Here is a 19,131-nt window from a genome sequence, read left to right as displayed (position 1 = left end):
GAGAATGCATTACAGGTTTCCCGGCACGAAAAATTTATCACCAAAGAATTCATTGTGACTCGGTCGAGAGAGCATTTCAGTGCGGTATACAATGGTCTGAGGTTCTCCTCCTTGTGGAAAACTCTTAACTTTTCTTTTGTTCCCCGCTCTTGGCAAAAACGAATATCATCTTTCTTAGTCTCAAGTCTTTTATTAACATAATTTTAAATCCTCGTCTATTCCTTGTCTACCCTACTTCATTTCTGGTTTATTCCTTCCTTTTAAAATGTTGGTGCTCTTCCACTCCAGCAAATGATCATTTCAAGGTTTTTTTCTGTAGTTAGGAATGATAAGTTTTCTATGAAACTACACGTGAGAAAACCAAAGAAAATTTCATCTTGATCATTAACATTGAATAGATAAATAAAATAATAATAAAATAGATACCAGGATCACATTTCGGCGTTCTTGAATCAATTTACGCAAATACTGTACTCATCTAACATCTTGATAAATTCATCCAACAGTGAAATGAACGTTCAATGGTATTTCATTTCTCTTCAGGTGTTCAAACTCGAGAAGTTCGTTGCGTTCTAGAAGAGGATGGAACACCTGCTAGTGACAAAGCTTGTGATAAACTTCTACGACCAGATGATAATAATGAATGCAATCAGCAACCCTGCCCTCCAGAGTAAATATCTTCTCAAGCTGATTTTTTTTTCTCTTTTCTTTCTTGCCTGATCACCTTCATCAATAATTCCAAGTATTAATATTCAATAAGTATAATGACATTCATACCTCCACCGCCACCCAATATGTTTTTTTTTTACAGATTACGGGGCTTACTTGGTGTAGAAGACAAAAAAAAAGAGAAAAAAAACGACGAAAACAATAAAACAATGGAGTAACGAGGCGGTGTTCTGTTGTGACCAGTCCTGTGTCTTCTATACCCAGAAGGAGCCCAGATTACTCTACAAAAATAAAGAAGAAGCTAAAAATTGGCCAACTACTAAAACATGGCTTCGTAACTAAGGTTTTGGTAAGGCGCGACTAGTGTCTGGAAGGCACTGACTCGAATCCCGTCGAAGCCTAAACTTTTTCATGCTTTTTTCTGCCTCTTTTTGTCGTAGCTCACCTGTGAGGATCATTTCTCTTTTTATCAATTTCCATTGAGACGCACTGGATTACACAAAAAGTTGCCACTCTAAACAGCCTTCAAGACAACGTTTTTTCATTATGTAGAAAGTTTGAATCATTCTCATGCCATTTCTCCCAGGTGGATCGTTACAGATTGGTCACCTTGTTCGAAAACCTGTGGTACTGGTGTTCAGACTCGAGAAATGAAATGTCACGAGAAAACGAGCAGTCACCACTATTCTGAAATATCTACCTCTAAGTGTGACCCAAGTAAGCTCCCAGATGTCAGTCAGCTGAGTAGACAGTGCAACCAGATCATTTGCAAGCCAGATTGGAAAATTGAATCAACGTGGACGGCAGTAAGTGATTACTTAGACGATTTATTTTTATGAAGATATTTCGAAGAGCAAAGGAGTTGCACCAGTGGCTTGCGGGCTGACTCTGAATGGGAAGGCCTGGGTTCCTTGCTGGCCCTGATCGGGTCATTACCGGTATGTTGGGATTGTGGGCTCACTCTTACAAGCCTTTCTCCAGCCACCACAACCCTTCAGGAGGAGTTGACTAGCTCGTAATTGCTTCCACCATGATCTGGCAACTGGGTTTAGCTCCGCTGTTGAAGTTTGACTGGCTGGTGAAATTTCTGATTAAGAACATTTTGTTTTTTTAGTGCTCTACTCCGTGTGGTGCAGGCATTCGACAGCGTGCAGTTAACTGTATCCTTATTGATCAAGATGGAAGACCCTCTCAAGTATCAGAAGAACAGTGTTCTTTTCTGAAAAAGCCCAAGGACAAAGAGGATTGTGATAGCAAGCGACCCTGTTTAGAAGGTTGTGAGTTCAATGACATAACAACTGATCACTTGCTGCTAGCTGTGCTCCCTGTTTGTCAGTTTCCCGCGTTTAGGTCTCATAAGCTCAGTAAATTGGAACTGTCTGAGTACCATGGCGATCATTTAGATGTTTTTTATTGTAGATATTTGTATTTTACGGGTGCTCGTTGAAAAAAAAAACTAGGTTGAAGCGGCTTGAAGCAAACAAAGGTGAAACCTACTGATGAGAAATTTTGGTCAATACACCTAATCTTTCTATCAGATCTTTGTAAACTTTTTGAAATCGCCTTTTTCATAATTAAAGTTAAATACATTCAAGAGGAGTATGGTTATGCGATTAAGGTTGTAGCCCGTGACCTTCACAATAGAAAAACTCCTTGAGAACTTGCAAAGAAATTCCGAAACCTAGCGCTTTAGATTCCTTAACTTATCCCAGTTTGATATTTTTTTCATCAGATGGTAACTATCAGTGCTACCCAACTAATCCATGTCAAAATGACGCCGTTTGCATCGAAAAGCCGCCAGGCGAATACCACTGTGACTGTCTGGAAGGATTCAAGGGAAAAAACTGTGACGGTATGTAGTATTGTCAACAGAAAAGTGTGCTGCGCTAACACCATTACTGGAAATGCATGAAAGAGCTCAGTCCCCAGGAAAAAATTAGAATTTGGAGTGTTGTTGAGCAGGAGTAGAAACTGGAAAACTCGTGGAAACCTCTCAACATAAGAAGAACAATAACTACAAAGCGGTGTTACAATTTTTTCACATTCCTTTGCCCTGTGATTCGTCCAGAAAACCCCAACCATCTTCTCGAACAATCAGATGCAAAACTTAAAAGCAACACGCATCCCTTTTTGCGGCAGCCCTCATTACGAGTGATTGCTTAAAGTTCTCATTGGTTCCCAGCGACGTTTGTCTTAGAATTTGATCTTTTTCGCATAGCACAAAAAAATGACCAGAGTGCTAAAGAAGCATGAATCTAGACACGCTGATGACCATGACCTGTGGTAATAACAAAGCTTTTACTTACCTATAGAGATGGAGACTCCTTGTCAAAAGCAACCATGTCAAAACGGAGCCACTTGCGTGCGTAATGCTAAATCCTCGAAGTGGGAACGCAAATATACTTGTATTTGCCCAGAATGGTACAAGGGAAAGAATTGTGAGCGTAAGTACCATGCAACGATATATCAATGAGGACAAATGAACACAACAGATTTTTTGTCAATAGTCGACTGGTTAGTGCTGATTTATTGGCTATTGCAGTGGTCACAAATAACAAAAATTGTTTGGTTTATGCTCGCCACAACTATTTTTGTAAAGATATCTTATGTATTAAAATAGCTTTACTTTACAGGGAAGTTTTTTTTTAATGTTTAGTAAGATGACTAAACGTCTTATTGAACTTTGAAATAACGAGACTACTTGGAAATAACCCAAAATTATAAGAATAGACGTAAGGAGAAGGATATGACGTCTCTACAGGAAAGATGACAACTTAAAACGACCTGAGAAAAGATGATGTTGCGCGACTTGAAACGAAAAATCGAGTTAGGCCTCTCGGAAAGTGAAATGGACAATTTTGGTGGCAGAAAGCCTCTAAAAATTTTACATTCATGACAGCCTCATGGAAAATATTAGTAACTTATCTTGATAAATATGTCCATGTGAATGGTTTATGATAGTTTCATCAATAATGGTTTCTTCCTTTCAGAAAAAATCTTTCCATGTAATAGCCATCCATGCCGCAGCCATGCTACTTGCATAGACGGTCTTAGTGATCCCTCAAACTTCACATGTAAATGTCCACCGTGGTTCACTGGGAAGTTTTGTGAAGGTGAGTTCAGTGACATTCCCATGGGCAGGTTTACCTTGACAGTTAACTTGACTAGCATTTCCTTAATATGTCTCTTTGGGGGAAATTTCGAAAGGGAGATTAAGAAAAAACTGGGACCCAATTTTCTGGTGTAGATATGATTTCGCAATCATGCAACCTATATATTATATATTCACCTTGATATGTCGGATTAAAGATTTGCTATTCAAGAAATTTTCTCACTTTTGGGCAACTAACAGTTACCATTCCTTTTAATCCACAGTAACTACCAACAAATGCGATGAGGAACCGTGCAACAACAGAGGATATTGTCTGAGTAAGAAAACAGACCCAGCCTGGTACCAATGCTTCTGCGAAGACTGGTTTGAAGGAACAAACTGTGAAAGTAAGTTTCGTAATGGATCTTGAGACAATTGCATGCCATAGGTAAGAGACAAATAGGTCCTCTGCCAACCAAAAACAATTTTCTATCAACAACTTGTCAAGTGGCGTAGCGCCGTTGACTGTTGTTGTCAGACAAAGAAGAAAAATTGTCGAATTAGTCCCTGAAATCACAAAGGTTGAAATAAAATTGAACAAGCGCAGTTTTAGACGGAAAAGATATTTTCCTCCAATAGAAACAAGGTATCCATGGTTGAGGTCTATGAACCAATAGACCACGATGCAAGAACCAATTAAATACTCTTATTTTTCTCAAATCATGATCCGAGTGACCAGTCGATTCAAAAGAAAATACAATACAATACAATAATACAATACAATAAGAGTTTATTGTGAAAATACACTTAGCTACAATAATGGTGTGCTTTCACAGACGGAACCGAAATCGGGGTCTGTGAAAGCACGCCAGCTAATTTCCATTTATTCCACAAACACAATAAAGTTAAGAGTTGAAAAAAAAAAAAAAAACTAGATATGGAATATTCTATAATTTAAAATTATAACAATAAAATCTTAATAAGTATATCTTATATCTAAATAAATACTAAATTCAACCGTGATGCTTTCCATAAGCGAACACGAACTTGTGAATATTTCTGAACCGGGGACTGACTCTTGAATGAACGAGCGTTTCAAAGACTTTTGACAAAGATGAAAGAGTGGTGAGAGTTCTGTAATTATCCTTGGACAGGCTGCAGTCTTTCTTATACACTGGAGTTATTTCGCCCTTTTTCCACTGTTTAGGGATTTTTCCAACGTCCAGAATATAATTAAAGAGAAAAAAAATGATTAGGTATAACCGATTAGGTATACTGTAGGTATATACTGTATACTGTTTGCAGGTATACTGTAAACGACCATTGATTATACTTTCACTCGTTTCCTTTTTTAGAGCAAATATATCCTTGCGACTTAAAGCCGTGCAAAAATGGAGCTACCTGCACCAATGACCCGGATGACATCTCATTACATCATTGTCAATGCCCAACCTGGTTTACTGGCCAAAATTGTGAAGGTTTGAGGATATTTTTTATTCGTCAAGCATTTTAATTGGGTAACGTCCTCATTAACCACCTTGCGTGCTATGCGCTCTCCTTATTTTTACGTTCGCCACACAAGGCGCTCGCGTGTTAGTATATAGCTATGCTGGCCATCCAGTTCCCTTTACGTAGGTGATAGAACCCAAGGGAAAAATAGAAAAAGTCTGATACCCACCTATATAAGATTCAGTCTACAATATCCTTAGGTGCCAATCAAGAGAAGGTATGAACCAGGAGATAACGTTATTCCATGGTAATTACATGGGGGAATTTCCTTTCCTGTCTTGGGAGTGAAATGGTTACACATTTACCAAGGAAAGTTAAGCTAGAACTGTGTAGCTCTCTCTTTCTCAGAAACATCATTTAGGAATCACGTCTGCTCATTCAATCAATCAATTTATTTGGTTTTATAAAATAACTTGATAATTTATATTTGCCACCAACGAAGAATCCCAGTTTCTTAAGCAACTTACCCCTTTAATTATATATGTCAAACCCGGGAATGTGGTCACGTGCTTACATTAGTCATTATCGCTCAGATTTTGCCCTCAGGGCATCTATCCGCATATGGGTTGAACCTAAGGAGTACTTAGTTCCCCTGATGTCATATGCTTGATTCAACAGTGCAACTGACCTCCTGTGACAGTGACCCGTGTCGAAATGGTGGATACTGTAATAGTGATCCGAAGACACCTGATGTATATGAATGTCAGTGTGGGGATTGGTTCAAGGGTACCAACTGCGAAGGTAAGTGGGAAGGCTTGTTTAAACTGTCTTAGTTTCATTTAGTCTCTGTCTCCCTCCTCCAAGAGATTGACCCCAAGAAAGAATATGACATCAAACTGTAAAGAGAAAGATTGTAACCGAATGTAGTTCTGGTGTATTGTAGTCAGATGTACTTTAAAAGTTACCAACATCAAGGAAACAAAAAAAAAAGTAACTTCCCCTTTTTCAAGGAAGAAAATGATCCAGTGTCAGGACTACCCAGTGGTACTTTGATGAGTAACTGCGCCTTAGGACCCTTTTTGTCTCTCTCTCTTTCCCCCCCCCCCCCCCCCTCGTGTTTAGGAGAGCGTGTGTTTTTCCGTTCCGTTATATTCAAGGTCATTCTTACTCTATTAGTCGTCATCAATCCTCTATTCCTTCGTAGCTGGCGCATGATTAGGGCGTTGATAGTTACCGAGAGATTTTGAAATGAATAAACGTTAACTGAGAGATCAAGGCAATTTGCAAATTTTTACCGGCCAGCATTAATGTATATCAACAAATATAATTTGGTTTTATCAACTTGGTTGGCAAGGCAAATTTGCTACTTTCTTAAGCTGACGGCTCGAGCATTCGCAATTCGCACTGCCGTAAGGCTAACGCTCGAAACGTCAGCCTCCGAAACTCTTTGCGGTCATTATCAAGTCAGTTGATTAAACCAAGTTATTTTGTCATACACCCTACCCGCAGCACCACAATCTTTAACAAACTTACTTCCTTTATACTAACAGAAACCTCAGCAGAACTATAACAGCACATTTTCCTTTCAGTTCAAATATTTCCATGTGACTCCAAGCCCTGCCTAAATGGAGCAGCCTGTAGGAATGATGAGACAGACATATCCGAATACCACTGTGACTGCCTGTCTGGTTTCTTTGGAAAAAAATGTCAAGGTAATAAAAATGTCCCCGTCTTAGTATATGTAACACGCTGAGCGGTTTTTTGCATATTTAAGCCTTTCCATCCATTTTAGAGATTTGGAAGGGGTGAGCAGTTAGTTCTCGCGAAGTTATAACCTCAACTCTTAGGCTTTTTGTGAAAAAAAGGTTGTAAAGTTGGCATTCGTCACTAAAATTATGTTTACTTGTTCGATTCTGTTAATTAATCGTCCTGTAACCTCAATCGTCGGCGTCATTCCCGGTTAGGAAAAAATAAGCATGCGAGAAAGCTCTCATCAGCCTCAAAGAACGCGCGTTTCTCCGCCCGCCGCAACATTCGAGACTACTCAGAGAGAGGCTTGCAGGGGTGCTGACACAAGTTATCATTGCCTGACCTCTTGAGATTTCTCAGCGGCTCGAGTTGCAGGTTCATGTCTTCCCGGGCGAAGAAACCCTCTTGCCGAAGCGGTAGTAATTAGTTAGGACCTGCTTAAAGGCTAGGGGAAAAGTGTACACATATTTCACAACCCTTACTAGCGTCGTCGGAGAAAGCAGAAAACCTGACACCCCGGGTGGAAGAAAATTATGTCATAGGTTACAGAGTAGAGATTGTTTGAGTCAGAGCTGGTGTCAGAATGATCATCATACCTTTCATTTTAGTATAGGAAAATAATGAAGATAAAAATAAATGAAAAAAAAAATTGATATTAAAAATAGAGTTATGATCATGTGGCTTCATAACTATATTAAATCGTTACACGAGTAAAAATTTCTAAAAGTATTTAAAAAATGATTTTAGAATCCCAACGCTTCGGCTAAGAAACTCCAGCCCTCATCAGGGGAAAGTGAAAAAGAGGAATTTAAAAAGAACAAAATATAGAGAGAAATGTAAAATTTGAACAGTTTGTTAATAATTAAGTCTTTTCCTCTGATGCCAAAGTCATATACTCGTGTGGCAAATCTAAGCCATCCTCTCAATTGAGCGGATTCCTGCAAATCTTTATCTCACATGCTTCTAGAGGGCTTCGGGACCGCTAATCTACATATGCGCGTAAGATCTTAGAAGATTTCCAGGCGACAGTATGGCAGAATGTAAACAATCTTATTTGGAGCACTCGTAGTTCTTTTCTTCGAGTATGTCTGTGTCATTCGCTGAATACAACATCTTTGGTTTACATCACCAGGCTTAATATTTACCATCTTCATTTGCATTATTGCGCAAACGCATCACATTCAACATTCCTATCCCAGCAGTATACAGGAGGTTTGTCTCTCTGGACCTCGTTAAACGGCCTAGTCTGCCACACTCTCCGATAGCTCAGTGAAGGAGCATCCGAAGTGCTTATCGGAAGGTCTTCGGTACGAGCACTCGGAATTCTTTTTCTCCGAGTCTGCCTGTTTCATTCACAGAATACATCATTCAATGTAAACACTGTTTCGCTAAGCTATCGTGATGTTTTTATAACTTTTTACCAGTGTGACGATTTTATATAGTGGAGATTGGTATCTTCTTGTCGTTTAATTTATCGATCTATGTTTTCCTTTATTTTTAAATTCATTTATTCGCTCGTGCATTTAATTATTTTCGTAGCTTCTCCTTTCTCTGAGATTGGTTGTTTCAAGACGCCGAAAACTGGTTTAAAAAGCATACTGGCAAATCACAACCAAGACTTCGATCCAGAAAAAATTAAATCGTATATTTATGAGTGTGGCGAACTTGCATTTGACAAAGGTTACAGTCACTTTGCCCTCGGAGATCGTGCAATTTGTTTGTCGAGTGGAACTGCTCAGAACGAATACTTCCAGAAAGGGGGAACCAAAGCCAGTGACTGTAAGGATGACATTGGAAGCAAATCTTCAGTCCATGTTTATACTTTTGGTGAGTAAAATTCGAAGAGATTCGAAGATTCTAACTTTAATAGACATTCGATACAACTCAAACAATTTGAGTCGGTTTATTTGACTAAAACCTGCTTTTTGAAAAAAGCTGAAATCTTTCCCAAATTTTTGGAGGTACTGACAAACTAGAAGGGCTAGAATAGACTAAAATTATGTACAGAGGTTAAGAATAGAGAAGACTACGATGGAATCGAAATAATGGACGCTCAAACCTATCGCGGTGGATGTGTTCTGCGGTAATCATTGGAAGTAAAAGTGATATTCGTTAGCCATCCCGTGTCGCTTCACAACGAAAGGATTTGCACATGTTCGACAAATTTTTAACGTCTACTCTGAAAAAGGAATATGATTCCAATTAACAACTGTATCAATTTCATTCTCAGAACCTTTACCGAAATCTGTCCCTGAGGGATGCTTCATGGAAAAAGGGAAAACAGAGAAGTTACTGACTGACAATTACGCAAGCTTCTCAAGTAACTCTGACCCCAAAGCCACTATTTTGTACTGTTCTACTCTGGCTCGAGACATGGGCTACGAGTACTTCGCTGTACAAAACGAGGTACAATGCTGGACCAGTAAAGACATCGCTAATACGTACAGCAAGTACGGAAAGTCCGACAATTGTGCAGGTGGAGTTGGCAAAGAGATGGCAAACTTTATGTATCGTATTCAAGCCTCGTATTCATATCCAACTGGTTGTGACGATGATCCTTGTCAAAACGATGGGTTTTGTGTGGTGGACAACAATGATCCTATGCAGTACTCGTGTGAATGTAAGGAAATGTTCAGTGGAAAGAACTGCGAAGGTTGGTGTGATTTAAACGAGATATGGTTGATCTACTATCAGGTATTAACTATGTTTATATACAAACTTCTCTTGGAAAGTTTTCATCTTTACTTATTTTAAATTATTTCCTAGTGCGGTCTTATGCATGTGATAGCCAACCTTGTAAGAACGGGGCAGCTTGCCGCAACGACGAAAAAGATATCACAAAATACCACTGCGATTGTACGGACGACTTTAGTGGAGTCAATTGTCAAGGTAATAGGACAAGTGATTCGAATAACTTGCAATTAATTGCAGAGGTATTCCATGACGCTTTCTGAACGTAAATGAATAATTTTGGACGTATCATCGAAAAAAAACCTCATCAGGGATGCTCAATAAAGTGTTTGCATGTTAGTATCTATGTAAGTAGATATGACGTCCACATTGGTGTGTGAGATGGACTGCAATTATAGATCTTGAAAGAGAGAAAAGTCAGTTCCCGCTGTCTTTATTCTTTTTGCTTCAACATTAATTTGCACATACGTATTCCGATATTGATAGATTGTTGGTTTTTGTAATTCTAGTTCCTTCTTTTGCTGAAATTGGCTGTTTCAAAGCACCAAAGTCCGGTCTTAAGGAGGTACTTACATCTCCGAAGGGATTTGATTCAAAGAAAGTAAAAACTTACATATATGAATGCGCCGAGCTGGCATTCGACAAAGGTTACAGCCATTTTGCATTGGGCAATCAAGGAAACTGCCTTTCGAGTAAAACCGCCGATAAAGAATACTTTGAAAAAGGAGGAACCAGTCCTAGTAGCTGTAAGGATGGCATAGGGAGTAAAATGGCAGTCGACGTGTATACCTTTGGTGAGTAGGACGCAAACACAAACTACAGCTACAGTGCAAGAATGATAACGACTGTGGAGGCTCTTCCCACCCTTTCAACGTCCTCAACAATCAGTCCATTGATGACTGGTACACAAAATACCACCTTTGAAAACGTAAATAAAATATGAAGGAGTTTTGAAAGACAAAATCTTGTAATTTCAATCTTTTTTATTCAAATAAAAATTCTATTTCTCAAAGAACCTCTTTAGTATTTCGAGAGACCGAAATACTTGTACAAAATTTTATTTGCAAACTGAGGTTACGTTGCTAAGAAGACTACTCTACCTTCAAATATGTCCCTTTCGATGACACAAACGTGATTCTAATCGTCAAAACTATTTTCTCTTTAACCAGATCAGGCCCCTAAATCTGTTCCACAAGGCTGTTTTGTGGAAAAAGAGAAGACAGAGAAGTTGCTTACTGATAATTTTGCCAGCTTCCCTAGTAACTCGGATCCAAAGGCCACTGTTGTTTACTGCTCTACTCTAGCTCGAGACATGGGTTATCAGTATTTCGCTGTGCTGGATCAAGTCCAATGTTGGACTAGTAAAGACATAGCTAACATATATAACAAGTACGGAAGGTCTGACAATTGTGCAGGTGGAGTTGGCAAAGAGATGGCAAACTTTGTGTATCGTATTCAACCCTCGTATTCATATCCAACTGGTTGTGATGATGATCCTTGTCAGAACACTGGGTTTTGTGTGGTGGACGAGGATGATCCTAAACAGTACTCGTGTGAATGTCAGCAAATGTTCAGTGGGAAGAATTGTGAAGGTTACTCTCAACATAATTTTAGGCTTTGTAGCTTTTTCGACTCAAAGAGCTTGGAAAAAAACATTTTCAGTTCATAATTTTTGTCTATTCTTTTTTTTTTGAAGTACAATCTCTTCCATGTGATATCAACCCTTGTAAGAACGGAGCCACTTGTCGTAACGATGAGAAAGACATCACAAAATACCACTGTGATTGCGCGGGCGACTTCACTGGTGTCAATTGTCAAGGTAAGCTCTATTGGACAAGAAAAGTCCTTTTAGAACAGCGTCTTCTACTGATCGAAGGCACTTTGAACCCATAACAAGGATCTGGTACTATATGAGTACCTCGAAGCTCAGTCCTTTAATCTCGCCGGCGAAATGAATTAACTTCTGTTTCCGGTAAAACCTTCCATTTTGAATACGCTGGAGTTGTTTCCTCAGTGAATGTAAGCGAAACTAAGTTTCCTTCTTAAAGTCAGAAACTGCCACGGAGATAACGCAATTAAACCTAAAATCAGTACCAGAGTGTTATTTATGGAGAGTAAATTCTCTTTTGTGGACGATAACGAACTGTAAAATGTTAAGCTCATTGTGATTAGACAGTCGCGCCATTTGACCAGAGGAGATGAGCATAGCCGCCTGTCAATGTTAATACGTGCACTTTCCTTTTGAATTCTAGTGTCATCATTCATTGAAATTGGTTGTTTTAAGAAACCAAATTCTGGTTTGAAGGAAGTACTTGCGAGTCATTTCAAGGACTTTGATCCAGCAAAAGCGAAATCAAAAGCTTATGTCAAAGAATGTAGCGAGTTGGCATTCCAGAAAGGTTACAAATACTTTGCCTTGGGTGACAAAGGAAGCTGTTTATCCAGTGCAACTGCTAACAACGAATACCACTTGAAAGGAGGCACTAGTCCCAAGGATTGTAAAGACGGCATAGGGAGTAAATCTACAGTTGATGTTTATACATTTGGTGAGTTGAAATCGAATGTGGACTGTAATCAAAGGTGCCTTTGAAAATACTTTGCAGCCACGCTCTTTTCTTCTTGTTTTTCATGAGTCTAATTTGTGGACGGTTCTTACTATGCAGCCAAACACCCACGAATAAGTTTTCATTACATGTAAGTTTGGAAAACGAGACAGAAAGCTTTCCTTGAGTCTTATCGTTCAAGCAAAGGCTTATTTGGTTCTGGCGCTTGTACTAAATACTTAGGTGGATGAAACCTCATCAGTACCTGTCTTTTTTAATTTTCTTTTGATTTGACTATCTTTTATTCGTTAATTTTGATCTTCTGTCTGACGGTCTGTATATCCGCCTGTCTTTTATTTTTAGCTGTGAAAACATATATGGAGATGATCATTGCTTTTGATATTCTAATAACCTTTTCCCTGCACCATCGCATGAAATTTGATTCAAATTCTTCATTTTAATCTTTCTCTAGCATCTTCACCCAAATCTATTCCACAAGGCTGTTTTGTGGAAAAAGAGAAGTCAGAGAAGTTACTGACAGACAACTATGCCAGCTTTTCAAGTAACTCTGACCCCAAAGCTGCTATTGTGTACTGTTCTACTGTAGCCCGAGATAAGGGCCACGTGTATTTCGCTGTACGAAATCAGATCGAATGTTGGACCAGTAAAGACATTGCTGACACGTACAATAAGTACGGAAAGTCCGAAAATTGTGCAGGTGGAGTTGGCAAAGAGATGGCAAACTTTGTGTATCGTATTCAACCCTCGTATTCATATCCAACTGGTTGTGATGATGATCCTTGTCAGAACACTGGGTTTTGTGTGGTGGACGAGGATGATCCTAAACAATACTCGTGTGAATGCCAGCAAATGTTCAGTGGGAAGAATTGTGAAGGTTACTCTCAACATAATTTTAGGCTTTGTAGCTTTTTCGAAACAAAGAGCTTGGAAAAAAACATTTTCAGTTCATAATTTTTGTCTATTCTTTTTTTTTGAAGTACAATCTCTTCCATGTGATATCAACCCTTGTAAGAACGGAGCCACTTGTCGTAACGATGAGAAAGACATCACAAAATACCACTGTGATTGCGCGGGCGACTTCACTGGTGTCAATTGTCAAGGTAAGCTCTATTGGACAAGAAAAGTCCTTTTAGAACAGCGTCTTCTACTGATCGAAGGCACTTTGAACCCATAATAAGGATCTGGTATTATACGAGCACCTCGGAACTCAGTCCTTTAATCTTGCCGGCGAAATGAATTAACTTCTGTTTCCGGTAAAACCTTCCATCTTGAATACACTGGAGTTGTTTCCTCAGTGAATGTAAGCGAAACTAAGTTTCCTTCTTACAGTCGGAAACTGCCACGGATATAACGCAATTAAACCTAAGATCAGTACCAGAGTGTTATTTATGGAGAGTAAATTCTCTTTTGTGGACGATAACGAACTGTAAAATGTTAAGCTCATTGTGATTAGACAGTCGCGCCATTTGACCAGAGGAGATGAGCATAACCGCCTGTCAATGTTAATACGTGCACTTTCCTTTTGAATTCTAGTGTCATCATTCATTGAAATTGGTTGTTTTAAGAAACCAAATTCTGGTTTGAAGGAAGTACTTGCGAGTCATTTCAAGGACTTTGATCCAGCAAAAGCGAAATCAAAAGCTTATGTCAAAGAATGTAGCGAGTTGGCATCCCAGAAAGGTTACAAATACTTTGCCTTGGGTGACAAAGGAAGCTGTTTATCCAGTGCAACTGCTAACAACGAATACCACTTGAAAGGAGGCACTAGTCCCAAGGATTGTAAAGACGGCATAGGGAGTAAATCTACAGTTGATGTTTATACATTTGGTGAGTTGAAATCGAATGTGGACTGTAATCAAAGGTGCCTTTGAAAATACTTTGCAGCTACGCTGTTTCCTTCTTGTTTTACATGAGTCTAATTTATGGATGGTTCTTACTATGCAGCCAAACACCCACGAATAAGTTTTCATTACATGTAAGTTTGGAAAACGAGACAGAAAGCTTTCCTTGAGTCTTATCGTTCAAGCAAAGGCTTATTTGGTTCTGGCGCTTGTACTAAATACTTAGGTGGATGAAACCTCATCAGTACCTGTCTTTTTTAATTTTCTTTTGATTTGACTATCTTTTATTCGTTAATTTTGATCTTCTGTCTGACGGTCTGTATATCCGCCTGTCTTTTATTTTTAGCTGTGAAAACATATATGGAGATGATCATTGCTTTTGATATTCTAATAACCTTTTCCCTGCACCATCGCATGAAATTTGATTCAAATTCTTCATTTTAATCTTTCTCTAGCATCTTCACCCAAATCTATTCCACAAGGCTGTTTTGTGGAAAAAGAGAAGTCAGAGAAGTTACTGACAGACAACTATGCCAGCTTTTCAAGTAACTCTGACCCCAAAGCTGCTATTGTGTACTGTTCTACTGTAGCCCGAGATAAGGGCCACGTGTATTTCGCTGTACGAAATCAGATCGAATGTTGGACCAGTAAAGACATTGCTGACACGTACAATAAGTACGGAAAGTCCGAAAATTGTGCAGGTGGAGTTGGAAAAGAGATGGCAAACTTTGTGTATCGTATTCAACCCTCGTATTCATATCCAACTGGTTGTGATGATGATCCTTGTCAGAACAATGGATTTTGTGTGGTGGAAAAAGATGATCCTATGCAGTACTCGTGTGAATGTCAGCAAATGTTCAGTGGGAAGAATTGTGAAGGTTAGTGTCGATCAAAGAAGAGACTTTTCATTGTGATCGGTTCACCGAGCATTATTCAAGGGGTTTAAGCTACGAGAGATTCCAACATGTTGCTATGTTTTGATGATTTCAGTTCAGTCCTTTCCGTGTGATAGCGATCCATGTGTAAATGGAGCAGCTTGCCGTAACGATGAAGAAGACATCACAGAATACCACTGTGATTGCACAGGCGACTTTAGTGGAGTCAATTGTCAAGGTTGGTGATCGAATGGTGAAACAAAATACTTGAAAAGTGTATGTAATAAAGCATTTATCCATTTGACGTCTTTCTCTGTACATGGTAGAAAAAAGGGCAGTTCATGCTACATAGATCTTTGCTGTAAGGTAAAAATTCTCCAACGATCTCAACCTGTCTAGAGAGCGTTCGCTGAAAGATCCGAGAAAATACGAGGGACAGACTATTAGAAAAATGGGAAAAAAAAACAACAAAAAAAGGTGCATAAAGAGAAAAAAAAGCGGTTTTCCTCCTTAGAAATACAAGCCATATTTTTTCTGCATCTCCAAAATCCCCAATTCTCCACCCCTCCCCCCATCACTTTTCCAATACTCCATCCCAGTCCTGAAAAATCGTACTTTGACATTGAACACTTTGACTTAAAAGGCAAAAAAGGAACTGTTAAATGTGCAGCTAGTTAAATTAGTTAGTGGTGAGCACAAATTTAGAATTTATCAGTGAGAGAAAATAAAAATGTCTTAAAGCTATAAAGCTAGCCACCTCGTCCTAAGTCTCTCAAACATAACATACAATTTAGCGACTTGTTGATTAATTTAAATCTGTTTTAGTGAACATGTGTAAAAAAGAACAGCCTTTTCGCTTCACGTTCGTTTTGTTTTTATCCTAGTACCATCTTTCAATAATATTGGTTGTTTCAAGATACCGAAGACTGGTTTTAAAGAAGTTCTTGCATATCCTAACGAAGACTATGATCCAGCAAACTTCGATAGTTACATTCTGGAGTGTGCAGAGCTTGCATTTGATAAAGGTTACAGCCATTTCGCACTGGGCGATAAGGGAAAATGCTTGTCCAGTAGCACTGCTAAAAACAATTACTACGCGAAAGGGGCCGCTGCTGCCAAAGATTGCAAGAATGGTATAGGAATAAAATTTTCCATCCAAGTGTATACATTTGGTGAGTTTAAAGTGAAAGCGAATGAATAACACAACAATCTGAGTAGCTAGCTTGTGACATATGTTTCTTCATTGACCCTCGGTATTACTTGGCTATAACATTGGCTCTGGGTTACCGTCGGGAAAGGTTGAAGGAGACGCAAGTCTGGTCCTGTTGTAATAGCGGAGCTCACAGAGCGTAGCCCCATAATTATACAAAATAGTAGTAACCCATCAAGCCGAAAAAATTTGAATGTACGACCGTACGACCGTACGACCGTACAAGGTGCTACTTTTAACATGCGTGGTCAACTGTACCGCGGGCGCGCCAACACCACGGTTTTGTTCAGTAGTCCAGTGGTCAGTGCACTGGGCTCTGAGTCGGACGACCTGGGTTCTAGTCCCGGTCGGGGTAAGGCGTTGTGCCCTTGGGACGTGCGGGAAAAAAAATGCAAGCTCCGCTTTTAGGCTTGGCTAAATCTATATATTATGTTGTTAAGATGACAAAAATTAAAATTATAAAAGTGGTGAATTGCAACTAGGATGATAGCGGCCTGCTAATAGCGAGCCCTCTAAAATCACTTTCCTCTAGAACACTTCTTAAGCTGAAATGCTCCTTAGTTAATGACGAATGAAAACTGGCACAACAGAGACTATCAACTTCCCATTTTTTTTTCCAGAGTCAAAGCCAACGCCTAATGCAATTGGCTGTTTCAAGGAGAACAAAGGCTCTAAGAGGCTTCTCAAAGATAAATTTGCGACCTTCGTGGCTCAACGAAATGATGACGATCCCGGGTATACAATCCTGCAATGTGCATACGTCGCACGTGACAAGATGATCGAATACTTTGCGTTGCAAAACAATGGCGAGTGCTGGACGGACAAAACATTAGGAAAGGCTTACAATACCTACGAAGTAGCGGAAGATAGCAATTGTAAAGATGGTATTGGCGGTGTTCTGACTAATTATGTTTATCAATTAAAGTAAGTACATAGAACTAAGATGCGTTTCAATGCAATGTATTGCATTGCGCGTTCTGATCGTCGATCTTCCCTCCGCTTAGAGAACCTAAACAAACTTTTATATTACTTATCGACTTTGCTCCGGTGAATTCAACGAATACTTGTCATCTTAACTTTTAATTTATTTATTTCTGCTTGCTCCGATGGTGCAATTCCACAATCTCGACAGATATAAACGTACGTACCCGACCCACAGTTCTCTACTTTGCTCTGCATGGAAGATTAACGTGAGCTTTTCGAAATTCTTTCCTGCGGTTATTCACTGCATTTATCAGCTTCGAACAGATAACTAATCACGTGTACTTCTGAGAAACAGTTCGGGAAAGTTTAGAGAACACTATTAGAAATGGCCGATTTGTCTCAAAGGTAAATCCACATTTTCTTAAAACCCGTATGGTGGACTATCTTTCTCAATTTTTTTCTCGTTCAGAACTGAACCAAATAAGTTTATAAATCCCTTTTTGTTAAAATTAAGAAGTAAATATTTATCGACCAATCATCTAAGCAGAAACGATGAGAAACGGTCGATCGTTGAAATAAAAAATTATTTCCTCTTCTATATAATAAATGTCTTACTGACTTCATTCTGTCTGTCCATACTATAAATTAGAGAACTTGTTTTTTTTTTTGCGCTCGGCATTAAGGCCCGCGCAGTTCGCACCATAAATCAGAGAAGAAAAAGCTCAGTCTTTGACTTATAGTACGGACCTCCTCCTAGCCTCTTACCTCTAAATTTCGTTCTCTTTTTCTTATTCCAAAATTCTTTTCACTATGCGTTTGTTTGTTGGGTAAATTTAAGTTAAGAATTTTAACTTATCGACGAATATCTTTTTTATTCTTTCTATTTTCAGGATGTAGCCGTTCAATGTAGGGCCCCAAGTGTTGGAGAGCTTACAACCTCCTAGCCGTGAAGAGGTCTGGGTGTTAGACTAGAGACTAGGGGAATACCTGATTAGCTTGCTATATTATGCCCTTCGCCATTTTCTTTATCTTGTTGTAATTATTCAAAGGTTGTGATTGTTGAAATGGAGGAAATAATAAGAATAATGGTAACAATACTAATAAACAAAAGATTAAACCACCGTGACAGCACCCTCCTGAGAGACATCTTGAGGCGTGACTGTTTCCGTTTGTCGAAGATTTCCCTCCGCCCTGGTTCCAATCGTTCTCCCTTTAGATTCTGGTTTATAATTAGACCCCGTCCACACACATGTCTCCAGACTTAAGTGAAGAGGTCAACGGATCATTCTCAACAGTGAGACTCTATCACAAGGTGTCGCTTTATTAAGGTGGGACTTAACCTAAAATTTGACTACAAAATGCAATTTTTGTTTTTGGAGAAATCTGAAACTTCAGGCATAGAAGAAAGCCATGACATGAGTTTTTAAGACTAATTTGCTTTATTTTGTTGCCTACGATAAGTTTTCTGCAAGCTAGTAAAAAAATATTTTTGGTTACCATGGCAACGCAACGTAGCATCTTTCAGTCTTGCTCCAATTTGAAGCCCGAAAGTCCATCCAATTCCTAGAATTTCCTCAGTATTTTCAAGAGGAAGCTATATGACCCCTTACATGAAGTATAGCTAGTCGGAGGTGGCGTGGGATTGAAAGCTGGCGTGTTTTCAACTGTGGAGATACTGTGAGAGCGAGATTCGAGTTTTATATCAGCGAAGTTTTTGTCTAAAATGCCAGGAGGGAAGAAGAATACTGTATATAGAAGAAAGCGGAAAGGAAAGCCTTTTACTGGAGTGCAGAGATACGCAAGGAAAGCGAAGAAAATGCCGCGTGCGGATAGAGAAGTCACAAACTCAGCATCGAGTTCCTCGTGTGATGAGGCTCTGTCAGATGCCGAAAGTGCTTCCATCAGTGCTTCGAGACTCAAAATGAGACCAGAAGATTCACCAGATAGTTCATCAAAGATTTCTGATGTAAATGATTTTCAGGGAGAGGGATACAGACTTGTAGACCTCAAGAAATTATATGCCACGTTGTCTGAAGCACATGTGTGCGAGGAAGGTGAGAAAACATAA

At 39.2% G+C, this 19,131-nt stretch overlaps 1 protein-coding gene across 1 annotated transcript in view; it reads left to right on the top strand.

Moving 5' to 3' along the window:
- The window catches only part of LOC131787268 (uncharacterized), a 35,034-nt gene that overhangs the window by 14,791 nt on the left and 1,112 nt on the right, over nucleotides 1-19,131 (top strand). The window contains exons 24-48 of the mRNA XM_066168780.1: nucleotides 544-670; nucleotides 1,256-1,475; nucleotides 1,784-1,943; nucleotides 2,402-2,521; nucleotides 2,982-3,113; nucleotides 3,660-3,782; nucleotides 4,045-4,167; nucleotides 5,116-5,238; nucleotides 5,888-6,010; nucleotides 6,799-6,921; nucleotides 8,498-8,785; nucleotides 9,189-9,611; nucleotides 9,725-9,847; nucleotides 10,159-10,443; nucleotides 10,819-11,241; nucleotides 11,346-11,468; nucleotides 11,902-12,195; nucleotides 12,665-13,087; nucleotides 13,191-13,313; nucleotides 13,747-14,040; nucleotides 14,510-14,932; nucleotides 15,045-15,167; nucleotides 15,814-16,101; nucleotides 16,760-17,063; nucleotides 17,954-19,117. Coding sequence (XP_066024877.1) covers nucleotides 544-670; nucleotides 1,256-1,475; nucleotides 1,784-1,943; nucleotides 2,402-2,521; nucleotides 2,982-3,113; nucleotides 3,660-3,782; nucleotides 4,045-4,167; nucleotides 5,116-5,238; nucleotides 5,888-6,010; nucleotides 6,799-6,921; nucleotides 8,498-8,785; nucleotides 9,189-9,611; nucleotides 9,725-9,847; nucleotides 10,159-10,443; nucleotides 10,819-11,241; nucleotides 11,346-11,468; nucleotides 11,902-12,195; nucleotides 12,665-13,087; nucleotides 13,191-13,313; nucleotides 13,747-14,040; nucleotides 14,510-14,932; nucleotides 15,045-15,167; nucleotides 15,814-16,101; nucleotides 16,760-17,063; nucleotides 17,954-17,960 — 5,318 coding nt within the window. The 3' untranslated portion in view covers nucleotides 17,961-19,117. The remainder of the gene's footprint in view (nucleotides 1-543; nucleotides 671-1,255; nucleotides 1,476-1,783; nucleotides 1,944-2,401; nucleotides 2,522-2,981; nucleotides 3,114-3,659; nucleotides 3,783-4,044; nucleotides 4,168-5,115; nucleotides 5,239-5,887; nucleotides 6,011-6,798; nucleotides 6,922-8,497; nucleotides 8,786-9,188; nucleotides 9,612-9,724; nucleotides 9,848-10,158; nucleotides 10,444-10,818; nucleotides 11,242-11,345; nucleotides 11,469-11,901; nucleotides 12,196-12,664; nucleotides 13,088-13,190; nucleotides 13,314-13,746; nucleotides 14,041-14,509; nucleotides 14,933-15,044; nucleotides 15,168-15,813; nucleotides 16,102-16,759; nucleotides 17,064-17,953; nucleotides 19,118-19,131) is intronic.

The sequence above is a fragment of the Pocillopora verrucosa genome, chromosome 6 (assembly GCF_036669915.1).
Source record: "Pocillopora verrucosa isolate sample1 chromosome 6, ASM3666991v2, whole genome shotgun sequence".
Taxonomy (NCBI): domain Eukaryota; kingdom Metazoa; phylum Cnidaria; class Anthozoa; order Scleractinia; family Pocilloporidae; genus Pocillopora; species Pocillopora verrucosa.
Note: the sequence above shows the minus strand (reverse complement) of the source record. Positions and strands in the feature narration are given on the sequence as shown.